At 38.3% G+C, this 27,446-nt stretch overlaps 2 protein-coding genes across 7 annotated transcripts; one reads left to right on the forward strand and one right to left on the reverse strand.

Annotated features, from left to right (window-relative positions):
• Nucleotides 1-575: 575 nt before the first annotated feature.
• PTTG1 (PTTG1 regulator of sister chromatid separation, securin) lies at nucleotides 576-11,318 on the reverse strand. 6 transcript variants are annotated; one of them, XM_049647838.1, is made up of 6 exons: nucleotides 10,992-11,318; nucleotides 7,548-7,648; nucleotides 6,986-7,170; nucleotides 5,241-5,334; nucleotides 1,486-1,644; nucleotides 576-720 (listed from the first exon to the last, which is right to left on the reverse strand). In XM_049647838.1, the coding sequence occupies exons 2-6, from the start codon at nucleotides 7,636-7,638 to the stop codon at nucleotides 644-646; spliced, it is 606 nt and encodes a 201-aa protein (XP_049503795.1). In that variant the 5' UTR covers nucleotides 7,639-7,648; nucleotides 10,992-11,318; the 3' UTR covers nucleotides 576-643. The 6 variants fall into 6 exon arrangements, with proteins under 6 accessions (XP_049503795.1, XP_049503792.1, XP_049503793.1 ...); XM_049647835.1 differs by lacking the exon at nucleotides 10,992-11,318 and adding an exon at nucleotides 8,046-8,146; XM_049647836.1 differs by lacking the exon at nucleotides 10,992-11,318 and adding an exon at nucleotides 8,046-8,113 and having other exon boundaries at nucleotides 7,548-7,675.
• A 189-nt stretch (nucleotides 11,319-11,507) lies between these two features.
• Nucleotides 11,508-27,083, forward strand: SLU7 (SLU7 homolog, splicing factor). Its single transcript, XM_049647841.1, has 16 exons — nucleotides 11,508-11,614; nucleotides 13,500-13,685; nucleotides 14,814-14,967; nucleotides 15,555-15,635; nucleotides 15,928-16,092; nucleotides 16,983-17,051; nucleotides 21,578-21,625; nucleotides 21,810-21,941; nucleotides 22,199-22,296; nucleotides 22,701-22,768; nucleotides 22,902-23,041; nucleotides 23,929-24,090; nucleotides 25,391-25,495; nucleotides 25,653-25,724; nucleotides 26,044-26,160; nucleotides 26,772-27,083. Exons 2-16 carry the CDS (start codon nucleotides 13,516-13,518, stop codon nucleotides 26,949-26,951), a joined length of 1,761 nt encoding a protein of 586 aa, XP_049503798.1. The 5' UTR covers nucleotides 11,508-11,614; nucleotides 13,500-13,515; the 3' UTR covers nucleotides 26,952-27,083.
• The last annotated feature ends 363 nt before the right edge of the window (nucleotides 27,084-27,446 follow it).

Raw genomic sequence — 27,446 nt, forward strand, 5'->3', positions numbered from 1 at the left:
TGAACTTCTGAGCTTCACTGTCCTCAAATGAAAAATAGGGTCATAAACACAATAATGCTTATTATAAACACTTCACCCAGGTCACAATATAGTGTAAACAACTAAACGGAGTTTCCTACAGGTGAAGAGTGGATATTACCATCCGTAAATTATCTGCTGCAATCTTTAAAGCACCTAATTGAAGATCTCAGAAGATTTAGAGCCTTTCAAATTCTGATTACTGAATACTGAGATTTAAAGTCATTAGAAACCAAACAGAACCAGCAATAAAGAATGCTTAGCAATAGATATTTAACGAGCTGGAAGTGGCTCTTCTAATTAAGAGATCTAATAACTGTCACCAGTTAATAGCCACAGAAAGGCAATAAAGTACACATTTAGGGATGTATGTTTCAGGGAAAACAGCTTCTGAAGGGAAGCAGCTGCTAAATTCACGATTAAAACAAACCAAAAGGTTTTAAGGTAAGCTTTTCAAGTCAGATACACTTCCGTTGTCCGATGACAGACCCTTATCAAACACTTCCACTAATTTTCATACTGTTTTAAGTAAATTCCACAGAAAACCAACTACAATATTAGGAAGAGTCTATTAAAGAATTTCTTTATTAATACAAAACATACAAACTATTAAGTACTAAGAAATTTAAATATCTAAGTCATAGCAAACAGGTGGCAATTCAACATCCAGGGTCGACAGAACGCTTGGAGACTGCAACAGATCTAGAAAACAGGAATTTCTTATTCAATATCTGCAAACCCTTATGTCATCGTCCATCTCAACATAGACATTAGTTGTCAATTTTATCTTCTTATTTTCCCCTTTGCATATTGAATCCCTACCCCACCCCAGTTAGACATTGCACACATGCATACATACACATACACTCTCACACCCACACACTGCTTTGAATGTGGCTAAGATCCCAGAATTAATCTTCATTAGGAAATGAATCTTAGACATGCCTGAAACTATTGTTTTTAAGGACCCACACAAGAGCCAACAATATCACTAACTTATAAAATAGAATACGCTATCCCATCAGAACAAATAGAAAACATACTGATGGTTTTTAATCACCAGCTTGAACCAAGGCCTCAAACCTTGGCCGTAAGGTTTTGTCATTCTATGCTACTGTGCTCAGGGGTCTTGGTTCTAGATTAGCTTTAGATATAACTTGGAATTCTCATTCCAAGCAAGTTTGTTATACTTCAAGTTATAACCTAAGAAGCCATAGGCTAAACTTAATCTTGTTTTCTGTATCTAAGACTGTCTACATTCCAGAATGACTTCATTTTGGCTGGGCATTTGAGACTGAAAACAGTACCAATTGAGAGTTTTCATTACTCTGAAACCCTATCCCTGAAGTTTGAAAGACAGAAATTACCTGTAGGCTAACCTTCCATACAACTCTGCCCCCCACGATAATGAAAGTATTATGACACAAGTAATTTGCAGCTCTTCTAGAAGGACACTTGTTCACTTACTAGACTCCCATGGTTGAGAGGGCATCTTCAGAGGTGAAGGGGGGCCCAGGTGTAACAGCTTTTCAAGTTCCCTCTCCTCATCAAGGATCATGAGAGGCACTCCATTCAAGGGGAGGTGTGCAATCTGGTGCTCTTCAGGCAGGTCAAAACTCTCAAAATCTGTCACAAAGACAAAGCACTTTATCAGAGCAGTGGTTCTCAGGGTGGTCAGTGGACCCCTGGGGATCTGAGACCCTTTCAGTGGGTGCATGAGGTCAAAATATGTTGTTAATAACATTAACACATTCTTCCACTGTGCTGACATTTGCAATGATGGTACAAAAGCAGTAATGGATGGAATTGCTTGCTGTGCCTTAGCACAAATCAAGGCAGCGGCAATAAACTGTATTTTGTAGTCCTTATATTCTTCAATACCACTGGCTTGCAGTAAAAAATGCCAGCTTCACATATCACTTTACCACATGCAGTAAAAAGTATTGTCAGCTCTCGACCCTTAAGAACATGTCTTTTTAGTATTCTGTATGATGAAATGAGAAGTACTCCATAAAGCACTTCTGCATACTCAAGTACCACGGTGAGCTCAAAGAAAAAAGATTTGTGCCATTATTTGGTTTTCAAGCTAAACTAGAGGCCTTTATCCTGAAACACTGTTTAGTTGAAATAACAATGGAAAGACAAACTGTAGTTGCTTAGACTTGGGTATTTGTAGCACATTTCCTTAGAGGAATAAAGAAGTCCATCACCTCAAGGAAAACAGTATCTGTTGCCAACGACAAAATACACAATTTCAAGGAAAAAAAAAAAAAAAAACACTAGAATTTTGAAAAACTTATCTATAATCATTAGCTTGACAACTTCCTAATATTACACTTTTCCAATGAGATCAGTGGTGACATTAATGAGTGCATATTTGACATTGCATAATGAAACACTTCAACATTTGGATGATCTACATTTCCCCGTGGATCATCATTTCTAAATGATCAATGTGTGATTAAATGTATCTTTTATTTTTGCATTTAAATGCAGAACAGCCCAATGGATTTTATTTTCGGAGTACAAAATGTTCACTGACAGGGTTTCAGATTACACATTTCAACCATACATTCAGAAATTGCCACTTGTTAGGTGTTAGTGTTGTAGGAAAGAACTCTCCACACTTATCTAAAAAGACAATTAAAATGCTCCTCCCTGTCCTAACTACATATCTTCAGGAGGCCAAATTTTTTTCCATGTACTTCAACCAAAACAAGAGATGCAATGGATTGAATGCAGACTTACAATACAGATGTTTTATGTTAAGCTAAATTAACCAAGTTTTCAAAAATATAAAACCAAAAAAAAAAAAAACCAAAAAAAAAAAAATATGTATACACACACACACATATATACAAAACCATGTCATTCTTCTAGATGTTTTAGAAATGTTTAAAAAAAAGTTGCATAATGGGGTTTTTTTTTTGAGGGTTTGTTTGGTTTTTTTTAACCAGTGTAAATTCTCAATACAGGAAATTTAAACAACACAGAAAAGGTCTTTGGGGTCTTCACTAACTTTTAAGAGTGGTCACAAACGTTAAAAAAAAAAAAAAAAAAAAAAAAGACGAAAACCATTGTGTTAAGTAACAGTCTTTATAATCCAAGTGTCTTACTTCTTACTTCTTAGAATTATTTCAAAAAGATTTTCTTAGGGCACCTGGCTGGCTCAGTTGGTAGAGCATGCAATTCTTGATCTCAGGGTCATGAGTACGACCCCTATGTTGGGCATGGAGATCAAAAAAATTAAAAATTTTAAAGTAACTTTGAAAGAGAGGGGAGAGAGAGAGAGAAAGCACACACGAGTGAGGGAGGGGCAGAGGGAGAGGGAGGGACAGAATCCCAAACCAATTCCATGCTGGACTAACCATGGAGGCTCAATCCCAGGACAAACCATGAGATCATAACCCAAGGCAAAAATCAAGAGTCAGATGCTTAACCAACTGAGCCACCCAGGTGCCCCTAAAAAATTTTAATTAAAAAAATACAGTAGATTTTTCTTGACAGTAACAAAACTAGAATTTAAATATTGAGTCTTTCCTTTTTTCAAGGGGGTTAGCATTTCCTCAAAAGAACAAAGATGGGGGAGAACCATTATTTTCTCTAGTCTGAAACTTCTCTAAAGCCTAAATACTAGGAATTACCCTACTCTTTCCAAGACTGCTAAAACCCAGAAGTTAAAAAGGAACTGCGGGATGGTGACTACTTAATCTGAAACCAATGAATTATAAAGGAAACCATAAACAGACAAAAGACTCCAGAAGAAAAAGTCTGCAACCTAATAAAGCTCATCTCCTTTAACCACAAAAGCTGCTGAAAAAGTCATTATCAAAGGAAAACAAAGATACAAACAGGAAGTTAAAAAAAACTATAGAAGGCCAATGATCAAATATGCTCACTACATGGACATGCACCCCAATTTAAAACCATGAGATACCCACTGCCTTTTTGATAAGGTTAAGAGTTTTTAAACATTTGCTGTTAGAGACTGTAGGGGAAGCAGGCATCCTCATCCACTGCAGGTGGGTTCAGTAATTTATGCTATTTTGGGGGGCAACTTAGTAGCTCTTTCCTCAAACACAGCATATTGTAGTCCTCCTTCTTGATCAATATGCATAAATCTACCTCACCATTTTCCTTAATGGCTGAATTGTAATCATTAGCATGGAAGCACTACATTGTATCAAAACTTAATCACCTCCCCTTTGAGATAACTCAGCAATCCTTCAAGTCCATTCTCCAGCTATCCTCACAAACTCACAGTACAATTTCGAGGACACTAACTGCAGAATTGTATTATATAAAAGCCAGGGACAAGCTGGATGTGTACAGGATGACTAAATGCCTTTGGATGAAAGGCCGAAAGTTCCAGTTCAGAAATGTAGAAGGCTCTATGTGACCTTCCCGAGTTCCATCCGTATTGTCCTTCTCTCTGCCTTCATTTCCCAGAACCCCTCCAGTCCTCGGCTCTACCTCAGGATCTCTGCACACACTTCTGTGCTGTGTTCTTGCCCTGCCCCTCCCCTTCTTCACCTGGCTATCCCCAGATAGCCTTTAAAACTCAACTTCTGTCATTTCCTAAAAGAAACCTTCCCCACTCTTCCAGGCGAGGTTCAGTTCCCCCTAAGGGACCAGTTTTTCTCCTTGCTCACTTACAGTGAGAGGATTCGTTTGGGGTTTCCCTCCCAATCATGGGCTCCCTCAGGGTGAGACCTGTCTTTGTTAACCACTGCACCCAAAGCCTGGATACAGTAGCCTCTCCTCAAATGGGAAAAGCTTGAAAAGGTGGTTCTGTAACAAAAAATACTTGATTCACATAGCAGGTTGAAGGAGTAGAAACACGTTTTCACAGACTATGTGGATTTTTTCAGACATTGTTCAACTCGACATAAAACCCACTTTCAAAAACCCTTGCCAGGAATAATGTCCACTTTACACTTGTTCACTATTAGTGAACACATCTTATCTCCCTTATGTGGGAAGTTTTTGAGGTCGGGAACAATGTTCTCCACACCTTTGCACCAATTCCCCTTCAGACCTCAGAGGTTCCTTACAAAGAAATCCACCACCAAATACATTTGTGCAAAGACCAGATTCAGAGTCTTATTACAATTTGGGGTCAGAGGTCTATTCATATCAAATTAGAGCTGAATAGGATTCTAAGAGAAACTCAAGACTAAAGCATTTTTGTAATACAAAAAAAAAAAAAAAAAAAATACTACCTAAAGGATTGAAGGGAATGAATTTTTCTATTTCAGGATAGGTGTCATCCGAGGCTGGAACAGTGCTTTTTGCTTTGACAGTCTTCTCAGTTACCTAAAACCACCCAAGAAAATATGAATGAGAGTGGAAACCTTGTCAATAGATTAGTACAAGAGATCATAAGTCTTCCAGACATGTGACTGCTTCACCACTTTCACACGGACTTCTAAGCAACTGTAATCCTTAGTTCTCATTAATTACATACAAATACAATTCAGCAAGCAATTCTAGTAGCACGGCTAAAGAGTTTAGTCTGTTATTTAAGTATCAGCAACTCTCAGCCTAAGTTACCAAGAATACAGAGTTAATTCAGAGCTAATCAACTCAATCACTCAACCTGACACAGAAAATGGGCAGGAGTCACCCAAATAGAAACTAATCCTAGAAGACATTTTTGGCTTTTGGAAGTGTGCTTTCCATTTGTGTTTCCATCAGTGTCACCTGATTTGCTTAGTTAATATTAAGTTGAAATACACACTGAGTAAGAGCCAACAAAAGACAGTCAGGGACTTGAGTAGCCTGGATAATTCTCTAGCCTAAATTGGGCAGGTAGCCAGTCTACAATAGGCCAAAGCAGAAACCTACGTATTATTGATTTAATCTTACATCATATGTGTATACTAAATATTTTCTTTAATTTATTTAGAGAGAGACGGGGGTAAGGAGGGGTAGAGAGAACCATGCTGCCAGCGTAGAGCCCATTGAGGGGCTTGAACCCAAGAAGCCCCGAGATCATGACTGGAGCCAAAACCAAGAGTCAGATGCTTAACCGACTGAGCCACCCAGGCACCCCTAGAGGAAATCTCTAAAGTCGGGTTTCCCACACTTCAGTGCTATGTCACATTCTCATTATTTTTGTCATAGCCTTGCAATACTTGAATTTAACATTTCTTACTCAACTTAGTTTTTAAAAAAGACATCTTGGCGGCGCCTGGGTGGCTCAGTCCGTTAAGCATCATCTGACTCTTGATTTCGGCTCAGGTCATGATCTCATGGTTCGTGGGTGCAAGCCCCACATCAGGCTGTCTTGGCAGCACAGAGCCTGCTTGGGATTCTCGGTTTCCCTCTCGCTATGTGCCCCTCCCCTTCTTTCTCTCTCAAAAATAAACATTTAAAAAAAATAAAAATAAAAAACATATCTTGTCCTAAACCACATTACAAGTTTTATTTTGATCTAAATTATTAGTGTTCTTCCTAATATACATTAAGACAATTATTCAAATAAAGTGTTAATCTACACGCTGAAGTCATCTTTCACAGCAAAGTCTTCTTAGTCTGGGATGCACTGACCTGCTACTCATGCACACACACAAAGGTCAACATGTTTGCAAAGTAGAGTACCTGGTGCTCACTCTAGGAGACTGGGAGGAGGGTGGCAGCACATGAGCTATTATATTAGCTATGTGACCTCTTGCAAAGTACCCTCCCTCTCAGTACTTTCTGTATCTGTAAGTAGATACCGCCAACCAATCTGCTTCAACGCTAGTTAAGAGCAGGTGAGGCAACAACATTCACCAGCTGCTTGTGAGACTTCTAATCTTGAGGCACAGAGGAAGTCCACAAAGAGAACAGGATTCCCTCCTGCTAATCAGTGTTTGGTAGCCTATATTTCCTTCTACTCACAAGAAAGATAGGGTGCCTATAGTCATTTTAGGAGTCAAAAGTGCTAAAGTGTTTAGACAACCAGTTTGTAGCCAACACCTACCTTTTTGGCAGAGAAGTTTGGCTGCTTCTGTTTGAGAGGTCCATTGTTCTTTACTGAATTTTCGGTGGCTCTGTTGACAGTTCCCAAAGCCTTTCTGGTAACTTTAGGCAAGGTTGCTTGAGCATCAAACATTTTGCCTACACGTGGTGTTGAAACCTGAGATCTCCCATCTAAAGTTTTGACTGCTGAAGAGAAAGTCTTACCATAAGATTATTCAGGCAGTAAAACCTGCCCAACTTGAAGACTGATTGTGTGTATAAACTTGGCCTAATTCTCATCCCCAGACTCAATCCCAATTTTTGACAGTGGCTTGGCCATATGCCTAACAGTACTTCAGTTTTGTACGCTCTTAAATAATCGCTTAAGATACTTAATTAAGATACTCTTTCATGTAAAGAGTTAAAAATAAATAAATAAAAGAAACCCAACATAAGCAAATCGCAATAGGAGCATTCCCCAATACTTGATGCCTCCCCTCTGCTCCCGACTCCAAGCCACGCCCACAATTGATTCCGGTGACTCCGGACTCAACGGTGACTCCGACTGCAGCCCGTTTACTTACGAGGCTTAGACCGCAGCTTCTGCCCGTCCTTGGGAGCCACACGGGTGCCCGGTTCTCCATTTTCCTTATCAACAAAGATCAGGGTAGCCATTCTGGATCAGCTGCGGGTGCGAAATACATATTAGACCCTGGGGGTTAGGAAGATGAGAGAAGCGATGATGTAGGTAGCAAAAACCAAACTTTCTACCCTGGGCACGCCACTCAAAAACTAGAACTAAGGAGACAGCGAAGCCCGTTCTTCAGGCAACAGGCATTTAATCCAGCTCTTAACTCCTGAAGCCTGGGTCAGAGACTCTAAGTTCCAGAAGAGTCGGCGGTTTAGGGCTGGCACAGGTCCTAGTACTCATCAGAATCGAACTGCCGAGGGCTGCGTCCGCGGTCCCAGTCCGCGGCTCAACCTAACTGGGCGCTGTTGACGATCCCGGGAAGCCCCAGGTCCTCCCACCTCCAGCGCCCAGCCCACCTCCTTCCTCGCGGCCCCGCGCGCCCAACACTCACGACCACTCGGTTCGCCCACGTAAGAGCCAACAGCCAAACTCTTCCAAGACAGCCTGCCACGGTCGCGCCAGACCCGGCGTTTAAACCACAACTCACACCCCTATTGATTCATCCGCCCAGGAGGCGGGACCGTGGGTGGGGCTCCAGGAAGAACCAATGGGAGGAATCTAAGCTCCTCGCGCACCGCCTGGAAAGCTTCTTCCGGGAAGTTAGTAGCTTGCTTCCTGGGAAGAAAAAAATCAAACCTGCTGACACCTTTAGTTGTTGGTGTTTTTAACATGCTCCTCACAGAGATAGAAAGGGAGTGAATATGGTCTTCGATTCCAATAAGTAAATGATTATCATGATATCAAGATACAGAGATTTGGGGTTTTTTTCCTGAGACTCTAGGACAGCCAGGAAGTTCTTAAATGATTGTGAGGTTCAAAAAGTCAAGGCAAAGTGGCAACAGAAGTATTTTCCTCAAGTCTTCAATTAACTATTTGTCCAAAGAGTAAATTGACCAGATCAAATAAAAAAGAAGAGGCAGCACTGGAGGAAAGGCATTGCAGTCATTAGAAAAATAACTGAGGAACTATGGATATATACAGTTGTATTTCAACAGATGTATGAAAAAAGAAAAAAACAAACATATAGTCGAGTGGGAAAACAACTTATTCCCTCTAAGGAACACCAGAAGAGCAGAATTAAAAATTAAGAAGCAGTGTAAATACAGATAAATCAAACAGCAATGTTTGTGTCATTCCTTTAGGTTTGTGATTAAGAATAGACTGATTATTCCCTAATTGCAGAATAACCCTTAACATTTCAGGCTAGGATGACGCGTCAGGAATCTGGCTCATGAACAAAATGATGATCCTCATGAATACATAATTCAGGTTTCCTTTCAAATTCTATTTTTAATAGGATTATTTTAAACTTCTGACATCTCAACAATACAGTCATCAAAGCTGCCTAGAAGGGCCTAGTGGGAGAGGGCAGAAAGATGAAAAAAAGATCTGGGGAATAATAAAAATACAGAAAAGGAATTCTAATTTCCAAGTTAAGGAGATAAATTATTCTTGGAAAAATTAATGACCTTTTCCTATTTCTATAGTAAATGGAAACAGATTGAACAAATACAAGGTAAAGGAATAAATTCAAAAGACCAAAGTTGACCAGTGTCATCCAATCCCTACTCCCCACAGGTCACCAGATACATTCTAACTTGGAGGTAAGTTGGGAGAGAGCAGTTGAGCCTACATTATTTCACAAAAGGTTTCACACTACACCTGGCATAGATGCAGTTCTCAATATATGTCAGTTCATTGGCCCTTTTTCCCTAGCATTTCAGGACCAGAATTGAAGGATTAATTCGTTCAATAAATATTTATTGAATGTTAACTAAATGCTAGACACTGAGCTAGGCATCAAGGAAAAAAGATCCTAACTCAAGAAGGTAAAGAGGACAAAAAAACATTTATACCTTTATTGCCCCTTACCTGTCCTTTTTCTTTGATTCCTACTCCTCCCCTTATTTTCACCCTGTATCTCCTCCTAAATGTTTCAGCTCCATATTACATCATCAGCACACAAAAGTGTTCATTTTGAAACCAATCTGTACAGTACTAAAGCTTCAAAGTGGGGATTCTCTATCTCCTTAGGTCTTTGGGTGCAAGATATTTATCTCCCCAGGGTTAGTCTTCCCCTACAACAGGAAGCATGGTCTCCAAAGGTCATACAGTAAATGTAAAATGCTATAAACCACTCTCTGTGTGATCACTGCTTTCTCACCAGTGATGCCCCAGACTCCCTACTATTATTGGAATTACCCAATTAGTAAATCACCCTCACCTTATAACAGCACCTAGATCCTAATCAATCCCAGTTAATTCTAATTGAGATTTACAAACAGCAACCCATCTAGTACTGACCCTTGCTTCCCTACAACCCTCCTCAAAATCCTCCAGGAGGAACCCAAACCTTACAAAATACTCTTCCTTCTTGTCCAGCATATTTTATGATTCCTCTAGGAGATATGCTTCCTGGATTGTGCCTGTTTGGTTTTTTTTGTTTTTGTTTTTTGGGTCTTTTTTTTTAAGACTTCATTTTTAAGTAACCTCTACACCCAACATGGGGCTCAAAATCACAACCCCAAGATCAAGAGTTGCATGCTCCACCTACTGAGCCAGCCTCATGCCTTGTGCCTGGTGGTTTTAAACAGGCCTCAAACCTTCCAAGCAAATTGCAATAATTGTTTTAAAAGATAAAAATAAAACATAGGTGATTCAGAGACTACTCGCTTTCAGGCCATTCTCTGATCTTTTCTATCCCTTCACCTACTGCCCTGTAAAATCAAAATTAGTATTTACGTTCTTCAACTCTAGGCACTGCAAAGTTTTAATAAGAAAAAAATAAGATTACGATTGGCTCCTTTTGAGGCAAGGATGTTAACTATTTTCACTTTTACTGTTAAAAGCAATACATGTTGAGGCGCCTGGGTGGCTCAGTGGGTTATGCTTCCCACTGCAGCTCAGGTCATGATCTCAGGTCATGATCTCCCTGTTGATGGGTTCCAGCCCCCATGGAGCTCTGTACTGACAGCTCAGAGCCTGGAGCCTCTTTTAGATTCTCTAATTCTCTCTCTCTCTTTCTCTCTCTCTCTCTCTGCCCCTCCTGTACTGGTGCTCTCTCTCAAAAATAAATAGGCATTAAAAAAAATTAAAAAAATAAAAGCAATACATGTTACTTTGAGGAAGAAAAGATAACAGCACAAAGAAAACACAAGAAATTCTACTACCAAAATGACTGCTTATTTTCCAGTATTTTATCTTATTTCATATGTGCACTTTAAAAGGAGGGTTGGGATATCAGATACTATTGGTTTCCTTAAATAGAAATTGTTTTATAGTATTTTTTTCTAAAGGTAAAACACAAGATCACTTGGGTGCAGAAAGTCACAATTACCTATTAGTCCCTTATGTTCTCATAGCACCTGGTATTCCTTTCACAGCGACTTTTTACAACTGTAAATTATTTGAAATTATTTTAAGTGTCTTTTTCACTCTGCATGACTAAATTCGAGGACATAAAGTCACTTTTTCTTCACCACGTCCCCAACGTGTTACACAATACGCGGCTACTAATTAATACTAATTGTAACTGCCTTTTTTTTTCCCCTTAATACGTCACGAACTTCCCCATTCATTTTACAGTTCTGTAGAAAAACTTAAGCTGTTGCCTTTCCTACGGACTTTTTTTTTTAACATCCTAAAATTCTGCGATTCTAAAAGAAACAATAATTCAAAAGCAGGCAACAGGAAAACAACTGCTGAAACTAACTCCCTTCACAGTCCTGGGGCGCGGGGGGGGGGGGGGGGGGGAGGGGGGAAACCTCGAGATCTCGCGATTTCAACGTCGCGTGGGAGCCTGAGTTCCCTCCCCTCCACAAGATGTTAATGCGCATGTTGCCTCTCGTCCGGAAACTACCGAAGTGGCTGCCGGGAGAGGGCGGAACAACAGGAAGTAAACATTGACGGACCGATCTCGTCTCTGTCGCAAGCCTTTGGGGTCGGCTGTGGCCGGACTGGGTGAGGAAATGTGGGAATTTGGGGATCGAGAAGAAGTGAAGCTAGAAAACTCTGGAAAATAGTCTGAAGGCTCCTAATTCTTAGATATATCCTTACGGAAGTGATGAACGCCAGGTCGAGGGGGAAACGGGGATTGGGGACCGAGAAAGAAGCCGCCGTCCTAGGCCTCAGACACTTTACTTGTGCCCAGCCAGACCAGGAGTGCGTCTTCAGTGGTTTTTAGAGTATGAATTATCAGACGTTGGAGCACTGTCCAGCTGTTAGGGGGACAGTGTTGTTGGGGATTAGTCTGAATACCTATAAAATCTGTCAGATTTTAAAGACTTACCTTAGTTTCTCTTATATTAAGAGAAGCTGCCTTTTTTTTTTACTATCTTAATATGACTACTGGAATGCTTAAAATGATGTATGAGGCTGGCATTATATTTCTCTTGGACAGTGCCACATTGAAGGATTTTAAGCTTGTGCAGTAGTAGGACATGGTATGATTAAATACGTGTTTTGAAAAAATAACACTGCAGTGTGGAGAACTGATTGGAGAGACTGACAGAAGACCCATAAGAAAGGAAAGTAATAACTTACACTGAAATGGTAGCATTGAGAATAGAGAGAAGTAGATAAATTTGAGTGCTATTCAGAAGGTGAAAATAACAATACTTAGTGATGAAATAGGTGTGGAGATTAGCTGGGACACATATGTAAAGGAATGAGTGGTATTTTTCATTAAGAGAGGAAACAGGGCGCCTGGGTGGCTCAGTCGGTTAAGCGTCCAACTTCAGATCAGGTCATGATCTCGCGGTCCGTGAGTTCGAGCCCCGCGTCTGGGCTCTGGGCTGATGGCTCAGAGCCTGGAGCCTGCTTCCGATTCTATGTCTCCTTCTCTGTCTGTCCCTCCCCCGTTCATGCTCTGTCTCTCTCTGTCTCAAAAATAAATAAATGTTAAAAAAAAATTTTAAAAAAAGAGAGGAAACAGTGAATGGAGATGAGATTTCATGGAGGAGATCATGAGTTTCAATTAAGATTTGTTGAGTTTAGGTATTACTAAGACCTCTAAGTGAAGATGCTATGAAGTAAGCAATTGGAATATATGTATATGAAACTCAGATAAAAGATCTGGAGAGGAGATGTAAGTTGGAGAGCCAACAGTGACATACTGTGGCTATGAAGCCTTAGAAATAGATGACCTAGTCTACTGATGGAGTCCTGAGTAATGAAAGAGACTCTAGCACTGAGCCCTGTAGAATGCAAAATCAAATAACTAGGCAGACCTAGATGAACCTGCAAAGGAGACAGGAGCAGCAAGAGTCAAGAAAAAACAGGAGAGTATAGTGTTACTTAGGCCAAGGGATAAGAATATTTCAAGAGGGAAGGAACAGAACTGAAAAATGTGTAGTGGATTTAGTACATTGATCATTGATAACTTAGTGGTAATTCTTTAGAGAGGTAGGGAATGGAAGCTAAATTAGAGTGATTGAGGAGAGAAGTAGAAGATGAGGAAATAGAGTCAGCGGATATAGATAATTCTTAAGGCATTTCATCTTTAAGGAAAACAGGACATTGTTTACTCATGTAAGGTAATGTGTTCGTAAAGTCTGAGACACACATAGAGAAATTCAGGAATGTCAATGAAAGAGTCTTATGAAATTTTGAGTACATGTCTATATATTTCTCTGCATTTATAAATTAGAGTTGAGGGAGGAACTACAGATGGTAAATAGAGACTTTGTGGAGGGGAATAAGACCCTTCCCTTACAGATACTATAAGAACTTATGAGATATATAAGCCAGACTGTAGTATATGTTATTAGGATGTACTTTTAATAGTTTTACTGATGAATTCATGAAGGCCTACTTTATACTAATATGTATTTCATTCTTTTCATAGAGGGGTCCAGATAACCATGTCAGCTGCAGCTGTAGATGCAGTTAATACGGCCCCCCTGTCGGGGTCCAAAGAAATGAGTCTGGAGGAACCAAAGAAGATGACCAGAGAGGACTGGAGAAAGAAGAAGGAGTTAGAAGAGCAGCGGAAACTGGGAAATGCTCCTGCAGAAGTTGATGAAGAAGGAAAGTAAGTTCTTTCATTATTTGCATGATCTGTTCATTCAGAATTCAGATTTATGGGGCACCTGGGTGACTCAGTCGGTTAAGCGTCTAACTCCTGGTTTCCATTCAGGTTATGGTCTCAAGGTTTGTAAGATTGAGGCCCATGTCTGGCTCTGCACTGACCCCACATAGAGCCTGCTTGGGATTCTCTCTCTCCCTTTCTGTTTCTGCCTTTCCCTTGTGCACATGCTCTCTCTCTCTCCCTCTCTCTCAAAGTAAATAAATAAACATTTTTTAAAAATTCAAATTTATGTCCACGTAGTTGAGTAATTTTTCATCCTTTGCTTTGACAGGAAGCTATCTTTACCATTTACCTTCTTTTTGTTTTTATTATTTTATCAAATTCATATATGTAAGGTTTAATAAAAAAATATTGAAGGACTTACAATGAACAGCAGTCATCCCTTTCAACCCTTCCCTCTCCTTGTTCCACCTCTGCAAATCTTCTAAATCTTTCTGTTTTGAGTTTTTCTGGTTGATACTTCCACATCTCTAAATAATGTACCTACATCATTGTTTTAATCAACTCTAGACATTATTAGCTAGCTTCTTACTCTTTTATAAGACATTATTTACTAACATACATCCGTGTCTTCCATATCTATCTCCTCACTTCAGTTCTATCACTATTCTTAGTTTCTATATTAGAATTTTTTTCAATCTAAAATAAAGTATAAATTACTTTGCTTACTTTTCTTTTTTTTTTTTTCTATATTATAGAGATACCAAGCATATTCTCTTCCCTCTCCCTCCCACTGCATTATCTCTGGCCTTAGAGTCTATAAAGGCTACCTTTGTAATTGTAATATCAACTATTTTCAAACTTTTTTCCTTTTTTACATGTTTGTTTATTTTTGAGAGAGAGAGGGAGACAGCATGAGTAAGCACAAGTGGGAAGAGGCGGAGAGAGAAGGAGAGAATCCCAAGCAAGCTCCACATTGTCAGCACAGAGCCCTATGCAAGGCTCGATCTCATGAACCGTGAGATCATGACCTGAGCCAAAATCAAGAGTCAGACACTTAACCAACTGAGCCACCCAAGCACCCCCCAAACTTTATTCTTTAAAAATATATATATATTTTTTTAATTACAGAGACATCAACCCTCATATACCTCAGTATATTTCTTCAGTGCCATGGTATATTGATCCATCAAAAAGACCTACTTTAAAGCACCAGAGACCACAACCAGAGAAACAGAAGCAATACAGCTCATCTGGAGAATGGTACAAGAGGGGTGTAAAAGAGGTATGTGGGCAACTTTTCTATATATCCTTTTGGAAATGGAGATTTTATTTTAAGAACTTCATATAAGAACCTTCGAGGGGCGCCTGGGTGGCGCAGTCGGTTAAGCGTCCGACTTCAGCCAGGTCATGATCTCTCGGTCTGTGAGTTCGAGCCCCGCGTCAGGCTCTGGGCTGATGGCTCGGAGCCTGGAGCCTGTTTCCGATTCTGTGTCTCCCTCTCTCTCTGCCCCTCCCCCGTTCATGCTCTGTCTCTCTCTGTCCCAAAAATAAATAAAAAATGTTGAAAAAAAAAAAATTAAAAAAAAAAAAAAAAGAACCTTCGATACTATGTTAAATTGAAACAGATTATATAATCTTTTACCTGGGATTAAAATTCACAATACATACTATTTTAGTCTGTGTTTTCTTTTATAAATTTTATGTTGCTAAAGTACTTAATTTTCTCATTTATAAAGTATGGAGACTCTAACTCGTTTTTCTCTTAATGAGTCAGTCACTTCATTAGATAATATAGTAGTGAGAGCCAAAATTATTTCTAATTTATTCAGATAATTAGAATATTTTGTTTTTCTTTGTATCCATTTATAGAATTCCATAACTACTAAGTACCGCAAGGGAGCATGTGAAAATTGTGGGGCCATGACACACAAAAAGAAAGACTGCTTTGAGGTAAGCTCACCTTTGAGAATTTTAGAAACTTGTCAGAGTCTCTTTTATTCTTCCTTGTCAGATTAATTCTATTTTTCTAAAATTACCTAAATTTTGGTACAAGTTAAAAAAAAAATTAATTTGAGTGAAATTAGATTAGCACCATCAGAATTTACTGCTGGGAGAGTAACTGATAACTGAACAGACCATAAACTCCCATGGTGTGTTTATCCTTGCTTTGTAAAGGTCATCTGAAATTTTCCTCTGGGCTACAGGAACTTAGGGAAAGATTTTATTTTATTTTATTTCCCAGAGACCTAGGCGAGTTGGAGCAAAATTTACAGGTACTAATATAGCTCCAGATGAGCATGTCCAGCCCCAGCTGATGTTTGACTATGATGGGAAGAGGGACCGGTGGAATGGCTACAATCCAGAGGAACACATGAAAATTGTAGAGGAATACGCCAAAGTTGATCTGGTGAGCAAAGTTCCCTGCTTTCCCACATTCCTTAAAGAATGTACATTTTGCTGTATCACTGGTTTAGCAACTCTATTTTTTGTCTTCAAGCAATATAAAAATGGTAGCATTTTTATAATAGTAGTAGTAGGCCTAATGGAATAGTGAAGATGAAGTGGGCTAGCCCTATTGGCAGCAGTGTCTTATTTGATTCTTATATTGTTTTTTGATTCCTGAGGTTGCAGAAGATATTGGAAGCATGAGAACAGATTAATATCTAAAGCTTTTGGCTTTTTAAGGTTATAAACTCTTGCCCCCCCGTACACACACACACTGCATCTTGCCCATGGACCTATTTTTACCATTGTCTCGCATAGCATTTGAGAGAGGTAAGAGGGGAATAGGATAACTCATTTCAGATAATCGAATTTTATTTTAATTCAACTTCAGTTTTTTTCTGTTATGATTTTACCTACTCATCCCCATTCCTTAAAATCCATAGTCACACTGCCTTTTTCTTTTTTTTTAAGTAGAGTTTACATTTAAAAATCATGGGATTTCGTATAATGTAAGTTTCAACTATTCTTGAACAATGATATGGTAATCCTGGGTCTGCCTGGCAAGAGTCAGTCATCTGGAGTCAGGTGACAGCTGCTCCTTCTGGACTTAGCTTGTTCTCTGCAGTTTAATCACTGCTGCTGTTTGGCTCAGTTTATATTAATGCCTGGTTCAAACAGGAGTTTGTAACTCCTGCTTAGAAACCATAGATCTGGAGCTACAAGAAATCCCAAAGAGACGACCTTGTTTAGTGAAGTTTCTGAACGCAATAAATTTGTTGATTTTAAATATAAAAAAACTAAATGTTCATTTGAATGTTGTAAAGTTAATTTCAAATGTTTCCTTTTAATTAGGCAAAACGAACACTGAAAGCCCAGAAACTCCAAGAAGAATTAGCCTCAGGGAAATTAGTGGAACAAGCTGTAAGTAATAAAAATGATCAATAAAAAAATTCAAACTCTTAGCAAACAAAAATGAAAATTGAAACAAGAATTCATTTTATCTCTCCAGTTAGAAAAGATTTTAGCAGGGGTGCCAGAGTGGCTCAGTCAGTTAAGCATCCAACTTCAGCTCAGGTCATGATCTCTCACGGTTCATGATTTCGAGCCCCATATTCAACTATCTGCTGTCAGCACAAAGCCTGCTTCAGATACTCTGGCTCCCTCTCCCCTGTGTGCACGTGCTCTCTCGCTCTCTCTCTCTCTCTCTCTCTCTCTCTTCTCTCCTCTCCTCTCTCTTCCCTCTTCTCTCTTCTCTCTTCTCTCTTCCCTCTTCTCTTCCCTCTTCTCTCTTCCCTCTTCTCTCTTCCCTCTTCTCTCTTCCCTCTTCTCTCTTCCCTCTTCTCTCTCTCTGTCTCTCGCAAAAACAAACATTAAAAAAAAAAAACACAAGATTTTAGGGACAGAGAAGTGCTATTGAGAGGAAAGAGTAAAACTCGCACTCATACCATTCATGAGAATATACCTTGACACAATCATTTTGTAAAGAATGTTGCCATAAAATATTTATATACGTTTTCTGGAATTAAATTAGTAGATCTTTCAATCCTAAAAAATTTTCTAGTAATCAGGAAAAAATCATATATGCAAAGATGTTCATTGTAGGACTTTTTAAGATAGCAAGAAAATGAAATAGCTTAAATAGGAACGGGGAATTGGTGAAGTAAACTGTCCTGCATCTGCATGATAGAATGGGGCATGGCTCTTTTTTTAAAATTTTTTTTAATGTTTATTTTTGAGAGAGACAAAGCGTGAGCAGGCAAGGGGCAGAGAGAGAGAGAGACACAGAATCTGAAACAGACTCCAGGCTCTGAGCTGTCGGCACAGAGCCCGACGTGAGGCTTGAACTCATGAACCACGGGATCATGACCTGAGTCGAAGTCAGATGCTCAACCGACTGAGCCACCCAGGCGCCCCTGGGGCATAGCTCTTAAAATCTTTGTAACAACAGTGGGTAACACTTACATTTAAATAACACATGAAAAAATATTGTAATATCACATAGGAAAAAAGATAAGAATACTAATTCTCATCCAGTGTAGAATTAGTAAATTTTTCTTTGTATTTTTACTATTGCTTTCTACATTTTCCATAATGACTATAATAATTTTATAGGTGAATAAAACAAAATTTTTGACCAGAAAAATTTTATAGTAAAAAGATGTATTGCAGCCAATTTTTTATTCATGACAACTTAATAGTTAATGTATATTATGCTTATTAAAAGTTTTTTTTTTAACAAACTTATGGCACACATAAAAAACATTTGGAGTTTAAATTTCTAAAAGGAATTCTTGCCAAGTATGAATTAGAAACAGACCTAAGTAAGCACCAAGCGAACAGTCCCTGAGGCCACTTAGCGAACAGTCCCTGAGGCTCACAGCACAGGTTAACAGATAGATGCTAAAATCCAGCTCTGTCCTTGTCTAGCTAGGTGATCGTAGAAAAATTAATTTGCTTCTCTGAGCCTCAGTTTGTCATCTCTCAAACAGAGATAACATGTACCCTTCAGGAGGTTTAGCATTCATATCACATAGTAAGTAAACATTTGGTAATTCATAACTGTTGTTACCACCAATTCTGGAAAAAGGAAAATGGCCTGTTTCTTTTGTTCTAATAAATTCTCTGTTGTTTATCGTAAACATAGTATAATTTAGTTCCCCAGTAAGCATACTTAAATGTATACAGGGGACTGATGATTTTTGACCACTTCAGTACTTGGATATTAACTATATACATAGGAGAAAAATCTACTGTAGAGACTGAACTTTCTGTACAGCATTATAAATTTTTTTGTTGTTGAACTCGCAACTTGTGGGAACTCCAAAAAACAATTATTTTTTTTAAAAAACAGAGGTGCCTGGATGTCTTAGTTGGTTAAGCATCCAACTCTTGACTTTGGCTCAGGTCATGATCTCACAGATCATGAGACCAAGTCCTGTGTCAGGCTCTGTGCTAATAACACAGAGCCTACTTGGTATTCTTTCTTCCTCTCTCTCTCTCTCTCTCTCTCTCTCTGCCCCATCCCTGCTCAAGTACACTCTCTTCTCTCTCTCTCAAAATAAATAAATAAACTTAAAAAATAAAACAAAAAACGGGCACCTAGGCAGCTCAGTTGGTTAAGTGTCTGACTCTTGATTTCAGCTGAGGTCATAATCCGAGGGTCATGGGATCAAGCCTGACACCAGGCTCCACACTCCACACTGAGTGTAGAGCCTGCTTAAGATTCTCTCTGTCTCTCTGCCCCTCTCCTCCTCTCTTATTCTCTAAACCAAAAATAAAAATAACTGAAGAACATTTAAAAGAACACATAATTCTGGGACGCCTGGCTGCCTCAGTCAGTAAGGCTTGTGACTCTTTATCTCAGGCTTGTGAGTTCGAACCCCATGTTGGGTGTAGAAATTACTTAAAAAATGAAATCTTTATTTAAAAAAATGATTCTGAAAGTAACACATATGCAGTGAAAGAAATTTTAGAAAAATTATAAGGAAGAAAGTCAGTATCTCCTATTTTAACTATTAACATTTTGAGGTAGGCCTTTCTAGGTCCCACTCCACCTACCCCCATATATCTATATATGTGTGTAATGATAATACAACTTGTTTTTTATGTGGATTTCATCTTTGCATACTTAATTATCACCTCTTTCAGTTAAACGACAGAGGCAATGAGATCATGTTTTCTGTGTAATTAAATAAATATAGACCTATTTATTTTTATATAAATTCACATGGTATTATATAAAACTCAGAGTAATTTAAGAAGATATGCAGTAAAAAGTCTCCCATCCTTGCCTCCATTCATCCTATCTCAAAACCTCACCACCCCCCCATAATCTGTTTTTCTTGTGGATACTTTCAGAGTTTCTTACATAAATACAAACAAAAACAAATATATAATGTTATTCCCATCTCTTTCTCCCTTTTTAACAGCAAAAAAAATAACAGCAAAAAAGAAAGGGGGGTAGCAAATTATATGTTTTTTTCCTGCAGATTGAATAGAATCACTTTCACGGTTTTTTGGGGGAGGGGGGAGAGTTCAAGCATGAGCAGGGGAAGGGCAGAGGAAAAGAGAGAGAGAGAGAATCCTAAGTAGGCTCCATGCCCAGTGTGGAGCCAGGAACGGGCTCAGTCTCATGACTGTGAGATTATGACCTCAGCTGAAACCAAGAGTTGGACACCTAACTGACTGAGTCACCCAGGTGCCCCAGATAGAATCACCTTAATGGATGTTCAGTGTTCATCAAGTACAGTAATGTATATAACCAATTATCTATTATTAAGTTGATTTTTTTCCCAAATTTTTGATACTATATACGACACTATAAATCACATTCTTGTACATATCTCTTTATATAATTGATACATTATTCCCTTAGAGTAAATTCCTTAATGTGTAGTTGTTGACACAGTGAGTATTTTATTTAATATTTTGATGTCATGTCACTTAGATACTATTTAGGAGAGCTGCTCAAATTTATGCTCTCACCAATATATTGTATATGTATCTATATCTATCATTCTATTTATATAGGGAGAATGGATAGATAGATAGATAGATAGATAGATTGATTCACACACACATATATTTTCATATTCCTCCACTATACTCTTTTTAGCCTTTGAAGGTTTTTAAAGGGACATGATAAAATACTGATTACTTTGGTATAGGCATTTTGTAGAATTAGAGAAAATCCTGACCAGTTGCTAATGAAGAAAGAGTATCTTTGTACCAAGGATCTCACCCTTCTTAAATTACAGTATGGTGTCATCTGAGTAGATTCCTTCATTGCCTAAATTTTACATAAGCTGTTCTGGTTCTAAAGATACTTATTACATGATCCTGTAACATTTTCTTTTTGGACTTGATAGAAAACTAGTAAGGTTTAGCAAAAATGGTGTCTAAAGGTTAACATATAAGAAATGAATATATATTGATTACATTGGTCATCTTGATGTTCCTCCTACCCTTGTGTGATTATAATCCTATATCATTGAAAATTCTCTAGAAATTTACTGGCTTTGTAGACAGTCTGATAAAATTATTCATAAGTACATACTTGTATTCAGAACTTATGTGTTCATTACAATGAGAAATAGGAGGATTTGTTCAGTTAGATTTAAGTTATATTATTTTACCTAAGTATTTAACATGTGAATCAATAAGGGCTTCTGGGTGGCTCAGTCGGTTAAGCATCCAACTTCAGCTCCGGTCATGATCTCACACTTCATGAGTGTGAGCCCTGCATCAGGCTCTGTGCTGACAGCTTGAAGCCTGGAGCCTGCTTTGGATTCTCTGTCTCCCTCGCTGCCCCTCCCCTGCTTGTGCTTGCTCTAACTCTCTCTCTCTCAAAACTAAACATTAAAAAAATGACAATAAAAAAATAAAGTGTGAATCAGTAGATTCAGTGGAATAAAATAACAAATTATTTTTCTTCTTGCATAATGCAGAATTCTCCAAAACACCAGTGGGGAGAAGAGGAACCAAATTCTCAAACGGTAATAAATATTTGCCTTGTCTGGCAAATTTTTCAATTTCTGATGGCTAATGGCTAATAACAATAACTAATAATAATAGCTTTAAGGAATATAACTGAATAAGAGTTGGATTAAAGGAAAGTAAGAACTAGATGCTGCTCTTTTTTTCTTATAATTTGTTTTTCCCTCTTTCCACTTCCTTCAGGAAAAAGATCATAATAGTGAAGATGAGGATGAAGATAAATACGCAGATGACATTGACATGCCTGGACAGAACTTTGACTCTAAGAGGCGAATTACTGTCCGGAATCTCAGGATTCGAGAAGATATTGCAAAAGTAAGCCTTGCCAACTTAACATACACACTCAAAAAAATATTTGTCTTCCCACCCCAAATTTTGTCTACTCATCTGGTATCTGGACAGTATATAGGTAATATAGTCATTCCAAGATTAGGTATCATTCTGTATTTTATCTTCTGTACCCAGAAATGTATATACACAATTGATCGTGATTGACTCATCTGCCTAGTGTGCTGAAATCTTTTTTGACAGAAGTAAACATTAATGCAGTCTTAAACCATTTTCCCTTCTAGTATTTGCGGAATTTAGATCCAAATTCTGCTTACTATGATCCCAAAACTAGAGCAATGAGAGAGAATCCCTATGCCAATGCAGGAAAGAATCCAGATGAGTAAGTATCAAGTTAAATGTATAGATTTTGGGGCGCCTGGGTGGCTCAGTCAGTTAAGCATCCAACTTCAGCTCAGGTCATGACCTCAGGGTCTGTGGGTTTGAGCCCGGCATCAGGCTCTGTGCTGACAGCTCAGCTCAGAGCCTGGAGTCTGCTTCATATTCTGTGTCTCCCTCTCTCTGTTACTCCCATGCTTGCACTCTCTCTCTCTCTCTCTCTCTCTCAAAAATAAGTAAACATTAAAAAATAGATTTCAAGGTAGGGCAGGGGTGGGGGGAGAGTTTTTAATCATAAAACTGAATCTGAGTTAAAATACATCATCTATGGTTGGGTCAGAAAAGAATGAACTTTCCTTAAAGAAAGCAATTTCTGAAACAACTTGTTTTTTAAATTTGCATTTACAGAGTGAGCTATGCAGGGGATAACTTCGTTAGATACACAGGAGATACCATTTCAATGGCTCAGACACAGTGTAAGTGTTTGCTCTAAGTCAAGGTATTTTTATAAGCTCAAAAGAAATTTGGGGGCATTTTTAAAAGTTTGTTTTTAACAAGCATGCAATAAACGTAGCTGACAAGTCATTAAAATGTCTTTGATTATTGTAGTGTTTGCTTGGGAAGCCTATGACAAGGGATCTGAAGTGCATCTGCAGGCCGATCCTACAAAACTAGAGCTGTTGTACAAGTCCTTCAAAGTCAAAAAAGAAGACTTCAAGGAACAGCAGAAAGAAAGCATCCTGGAAAAGGTAATTTTGACCAAAATGCTTAAAAAAAGAATGTTCGTTAAAGAGAAATGACCAGTTAATGATCATTCAATTTACATTTGGAATACAATGCACACAAAGTCCCTTTTAGTTTGTTAGGAACAGTCCTACCCTCACATTGACTTGAAATCAAGTGTATACATTATCAGTTTAGCTGTATCAGGAAGCTTTTGCGGGAAAACAACAACAACAATAAAAACATAGCAGTTTAAAAGAAACATTGGTTATTTCTGACGATTTTGTATGTCAGCTGGGTCTCCTGGTCTGGGCCTGCCCATCTGAAGCTGGATGATCTAGAATGGCCTCATTCTGGTCTCTAGCAGTTAGCAGGCTGATTGTCCTAAGAGACCTCATCTGGAACAGCTCATGTCTGCCCAGGGTGGGCTCTCCTCCTTTGGTAGGCTAGTCCAGCCTCATATGGCATTCTTGGGGTACCAGAGACTAGCAACAAAAATATGCCCCACTGCACAAGTGCTTTCCAGGCCTTTGTTTGCATCACATTTGCCCAGTTTCCCACAGGCCTGAACAAGTAACATGGCCAGGCCCAGATTCAAAGATGGAGAAACAGACTGTCTATCTCTTGAGGGGAAGAGTAGCAAAGTCATGTGGCAAATGGGCACGCATACAAGGTTAAGAGGAATTGATGGCCATTTGGTAATCTGCCACGCTCAACACATAAATAACAACTGAGACATCTTTTATTTGCCTATAAAAATCATGTGGCTTTTTCTTTTTCACTGTACTTTGTATAACAGAGCCCATAAAAAATATTGCTTTCATGTTTCTGATTAGAAACAAACTCATCAATAGAGATTTGAATGCAAACCTTTGCTGTAAAATGTATTTAATAATGTTCAATGTTCTTTTAGTATGGTGGCCAAGAACACTTGGATGCCCCTCCAGCTGAATTGCTTTTAGCTCAGACTGAAGACTATGTGGAGTACTCAAGACATGGGACAGTCATCAAAGGACAGGAGAGGGCTGTCGCCTGCTCTAAGTATGAGGAGGATGTGAAGATCCACAATCACACAGTATGTGTTAAACTAGAATCATCTGGTGTCCTTGTTAGCATTTTTCTCTGAGTTATATTTTCTTTTTACAGCTTCATAGTGAATCATTGTTGGGCTTGTTTTCCTTTTTTTTTTTTTTTTTTTTACATTTTAATTTTATTTTTTGAAATTTTTCTAAAAATACAAAAACTTTAGAATACTATTATGTTTACCCACATACCCACCACTTAGATTCAGAAATATTTTGCATGTTGCCATATATGTTTTGTCTGGACAGAGGGAGGGGTATATGCATGCTGGTATATACATATACCCACATATATATATTTGTATCTTTTTTTTTTACTAAAATACTTGAAAATTACAGATATTATGATATTTCACTGATAGACACTATATCATGTATTTCCTAAAATTAATGATAGTCCCCTGCATTATCACACTTTAGAAAATTATCATGGACTCCTTAATATCCTCTAATCTGTAATTCTTAATCATATTACCAAAATATACACAAAAATGCCTTTAAATAGGTGGTTTGTTTTTGCTTTTGTTTTTGTTTTCAGTCAGAATCCAGTCAAAGTTTATTTTGGTTGTTATGTCTCTTTTTCTCTATCTCCCTCTATCGAAACTCCCCTTTTTCAGGACAGTGACTCCTAAACAGATCAGGACAGTTATTTTGTAAACTCACATTCTATTTTGACTAATTCAATTACTTGTATGATGTCATACGAGTTATTCCTCTATCCTCTGTATTTCCTATAAACAAATTCAGATCTAAAGACTTGACTAAAGTTAAATATTTTAACAAGAACATAAGTGATACAGTGTAATTCATACTGCATCACATTATAAAACACGTGTACCCAAACTACAATTGTCTAAGTTGGATCAAAAACAGAACTACCTATAGGAGCCAGGCTACTAAATCATATGAGTGAAGTGACTCAGGCAAATTATACAAACTAGAGAACACAAACCCTGTCTGAAAGGGGCATCCACTGGTCAGCAACAGCCAGTTCTTGCCAAGTAGGAATGTGGGCCCAGAATTTCCCAGTCCTTCTTAATTTTTAAAGAGAAGTCAAATATCCTAATTTTTTTTTAAAGTTTTAGGAATAAAATGTAAGACCATTATAATTTAATGCCTGCTTGTCACACTTGAGATCAGGCCACCTTGTCCCTATTAGCTAGCCCTGGAATCCCCATAAGTTTCCTCCCAAGTTAACCTTTTAAAGTACTGTATTATTTTATGCTCATATCAACAGTGTATGAGAGTCCCTAGTTTCAAGTTCCTTTTTAAGTAACAACTCTCTCTCTGCAGCATATCTGGGGATCTTACTGGAAAGAAGGCCGATGGGGATACAAATGCTGTCACTCCTTTTTCAAGTATTCCTATTGCACTGGAGAAGCTGGGAAGGAGATTGCTGTAAGTAATTTTGCTCTAGTTCTTACAAGTGTAAAACAACAAAAGTTCTTAAGTCAGAATCTGTATGAAACATATTTCTCATGTTTCAAATTTTAACTTTTTCTTCAATGATCGGTAACTATGATTACTCAAGTCAAATGACTATATTTTCCCACAGAATTCAGAGGAATGTATTATAAATGATATAACTGGAGAAGAATCTGTAAAAAAACCTCAAACGCTCATGGAGGTAAGTCTATAATCATTTGTCCTGAATTCTTTTTTAATGTTTATTTATTTTTGAGAGAATGTGCGCATGCATGGGGAGAGGGAGAGAGGGGAACAGAGGATCCGAAATGGGCTTTGTGCTATCAGCAGAGATCCCAATGCAGGGCTCAAACTCACGAACCGTGAGATCATGATCTGAGCTGAAGTCAGACACTTAACTGACTGAGCCACCCAGCACCCCATGTGTCCAAAAATTTTAAGTGCTGGAGGGCAGACTTCAAAATTTGCACCAGAACTTTGTTTTTGCATTAATAACCCTATATTTCAATCCTCCCTATCAGATGCATCAGGAAAAACTAAAAGAAGATAAAAAGAAGAAAAAGAAGAAGAAGAAGAAGCATCGAAAGAGCAGTTCAGATAGTGATGATGAAGAAAAGAAACATGAAAAATTGAAAAAGGTACTTTATGAAGTCAGAGCAATGACAGTATTCTTTATTTGTAGGGACCTTCATAAATTATCCAGTCCTGTCTCCAAGCTCATTTTAAAAATCCCAAGTCTGGGTGATTTGCTCAGGTCACCTTGTATCAGGCCTAGAATGCAAATGGAGATTTTTTTGTCTTAGTATTGCCTGCTTCTCAGAATGTTTGATAAAAATCACTAATGTACAGAAGAAATGTTCTTTGTAAAGCTGTTCTTTAGAGCTGTTGACATATGTCCAGAAAGAATTGCCTTCTAGCTCTAAAATTTGTGTCAGCAAGTCCTTGGGAAAAGTCAGTCTGTAGTTTCCACCAGAAGTATCAGTTTTGGACTTATGTTAGTAAAGTGAATCTCATTGAATCTTTGTTATTAAGTAAAAATTTTTAACATTGAAAATGTGGTAGACTATTTCCTGCTGTATGAAAATATTGTATCAGCCAAACAGTGATTCGTTGTAGCTTGAAGGTAGTCTGGCTGACTCTCAAGCTCTTTCAGATAATCTAGGTTTTTCATATAGCAAGTTTACATTCAGTGGGGTCTTTTGGTACTCTGCTACTATTGGTGGTACTCATGTTTTTTCTTTCACTGTAGGCCCTGAATGCAGAGGAAGCCCGCCTTCTTCACGTCAAGGAGATTATGCAGATTGATGAGAGGAAGCGGCCTTACAATAGCATATATGAAACTCGGGAACCCACTGAAGAGGAAATGGAGGCCTATAGAATGAAACGTCAGAGGCCGGATGACCCCATGGCCTCCTTCCTTGGACAGTAGTAGCTAGTTATAGACAGTCACCCAAGATAGACACATAGATACATTCTTTTCAGCTTCTTGCTGATAATTGTAGGTGGAAAACCCCTTGACTACTCTTTTTGCTGCCTGACTTTAATAAAGCTTCCAGAAGTCTTTTAGTAAATTCATTTCTTTGTACACCGAAGAAACAAGAAAAACAAAGAGCAATTCATTAAGTGTATGTTAAGATTTTTTTTCCAATTTTATATTAGGTGATGTGGAAAGAGGCCTTGGCTCTTTACCTAGCAAGAATGTCTTCTACTCAACATTATTAAGGCTTAAACTTTATCTCCACAATTCATATGACCCTTTATCTAGTTAACACGCATTTTGAAGGCAGATTAGTTACTTTTTCTCAAAATCAGGGTTTCATTTTTTCAAATTATTAGTAACTATAATTATAGTTATTTGAGAATCCTTTGTTTTTGCCTTCTAAGGTTTCCCTGGTCTGAAACTAAAAAAATTATTCTATCTTGG

Source organism: Panthera uncia (genome assembly GCF_023721935.1).
Source record: "Panthera uncia isolate 11264 chromosome A1 unlocalized genomic scaffold, Puncia_PCG_1.0 HiC_scaffold_17, whole genome shotgun sequence".
In the NCBI taxonomy this organism is placed as follows: domain Eukaryota; kingdom Metazoa; phylum Chordata; class Mammalia; order Carnivora; family Felidae; genus Panthera; species Panthera uncia.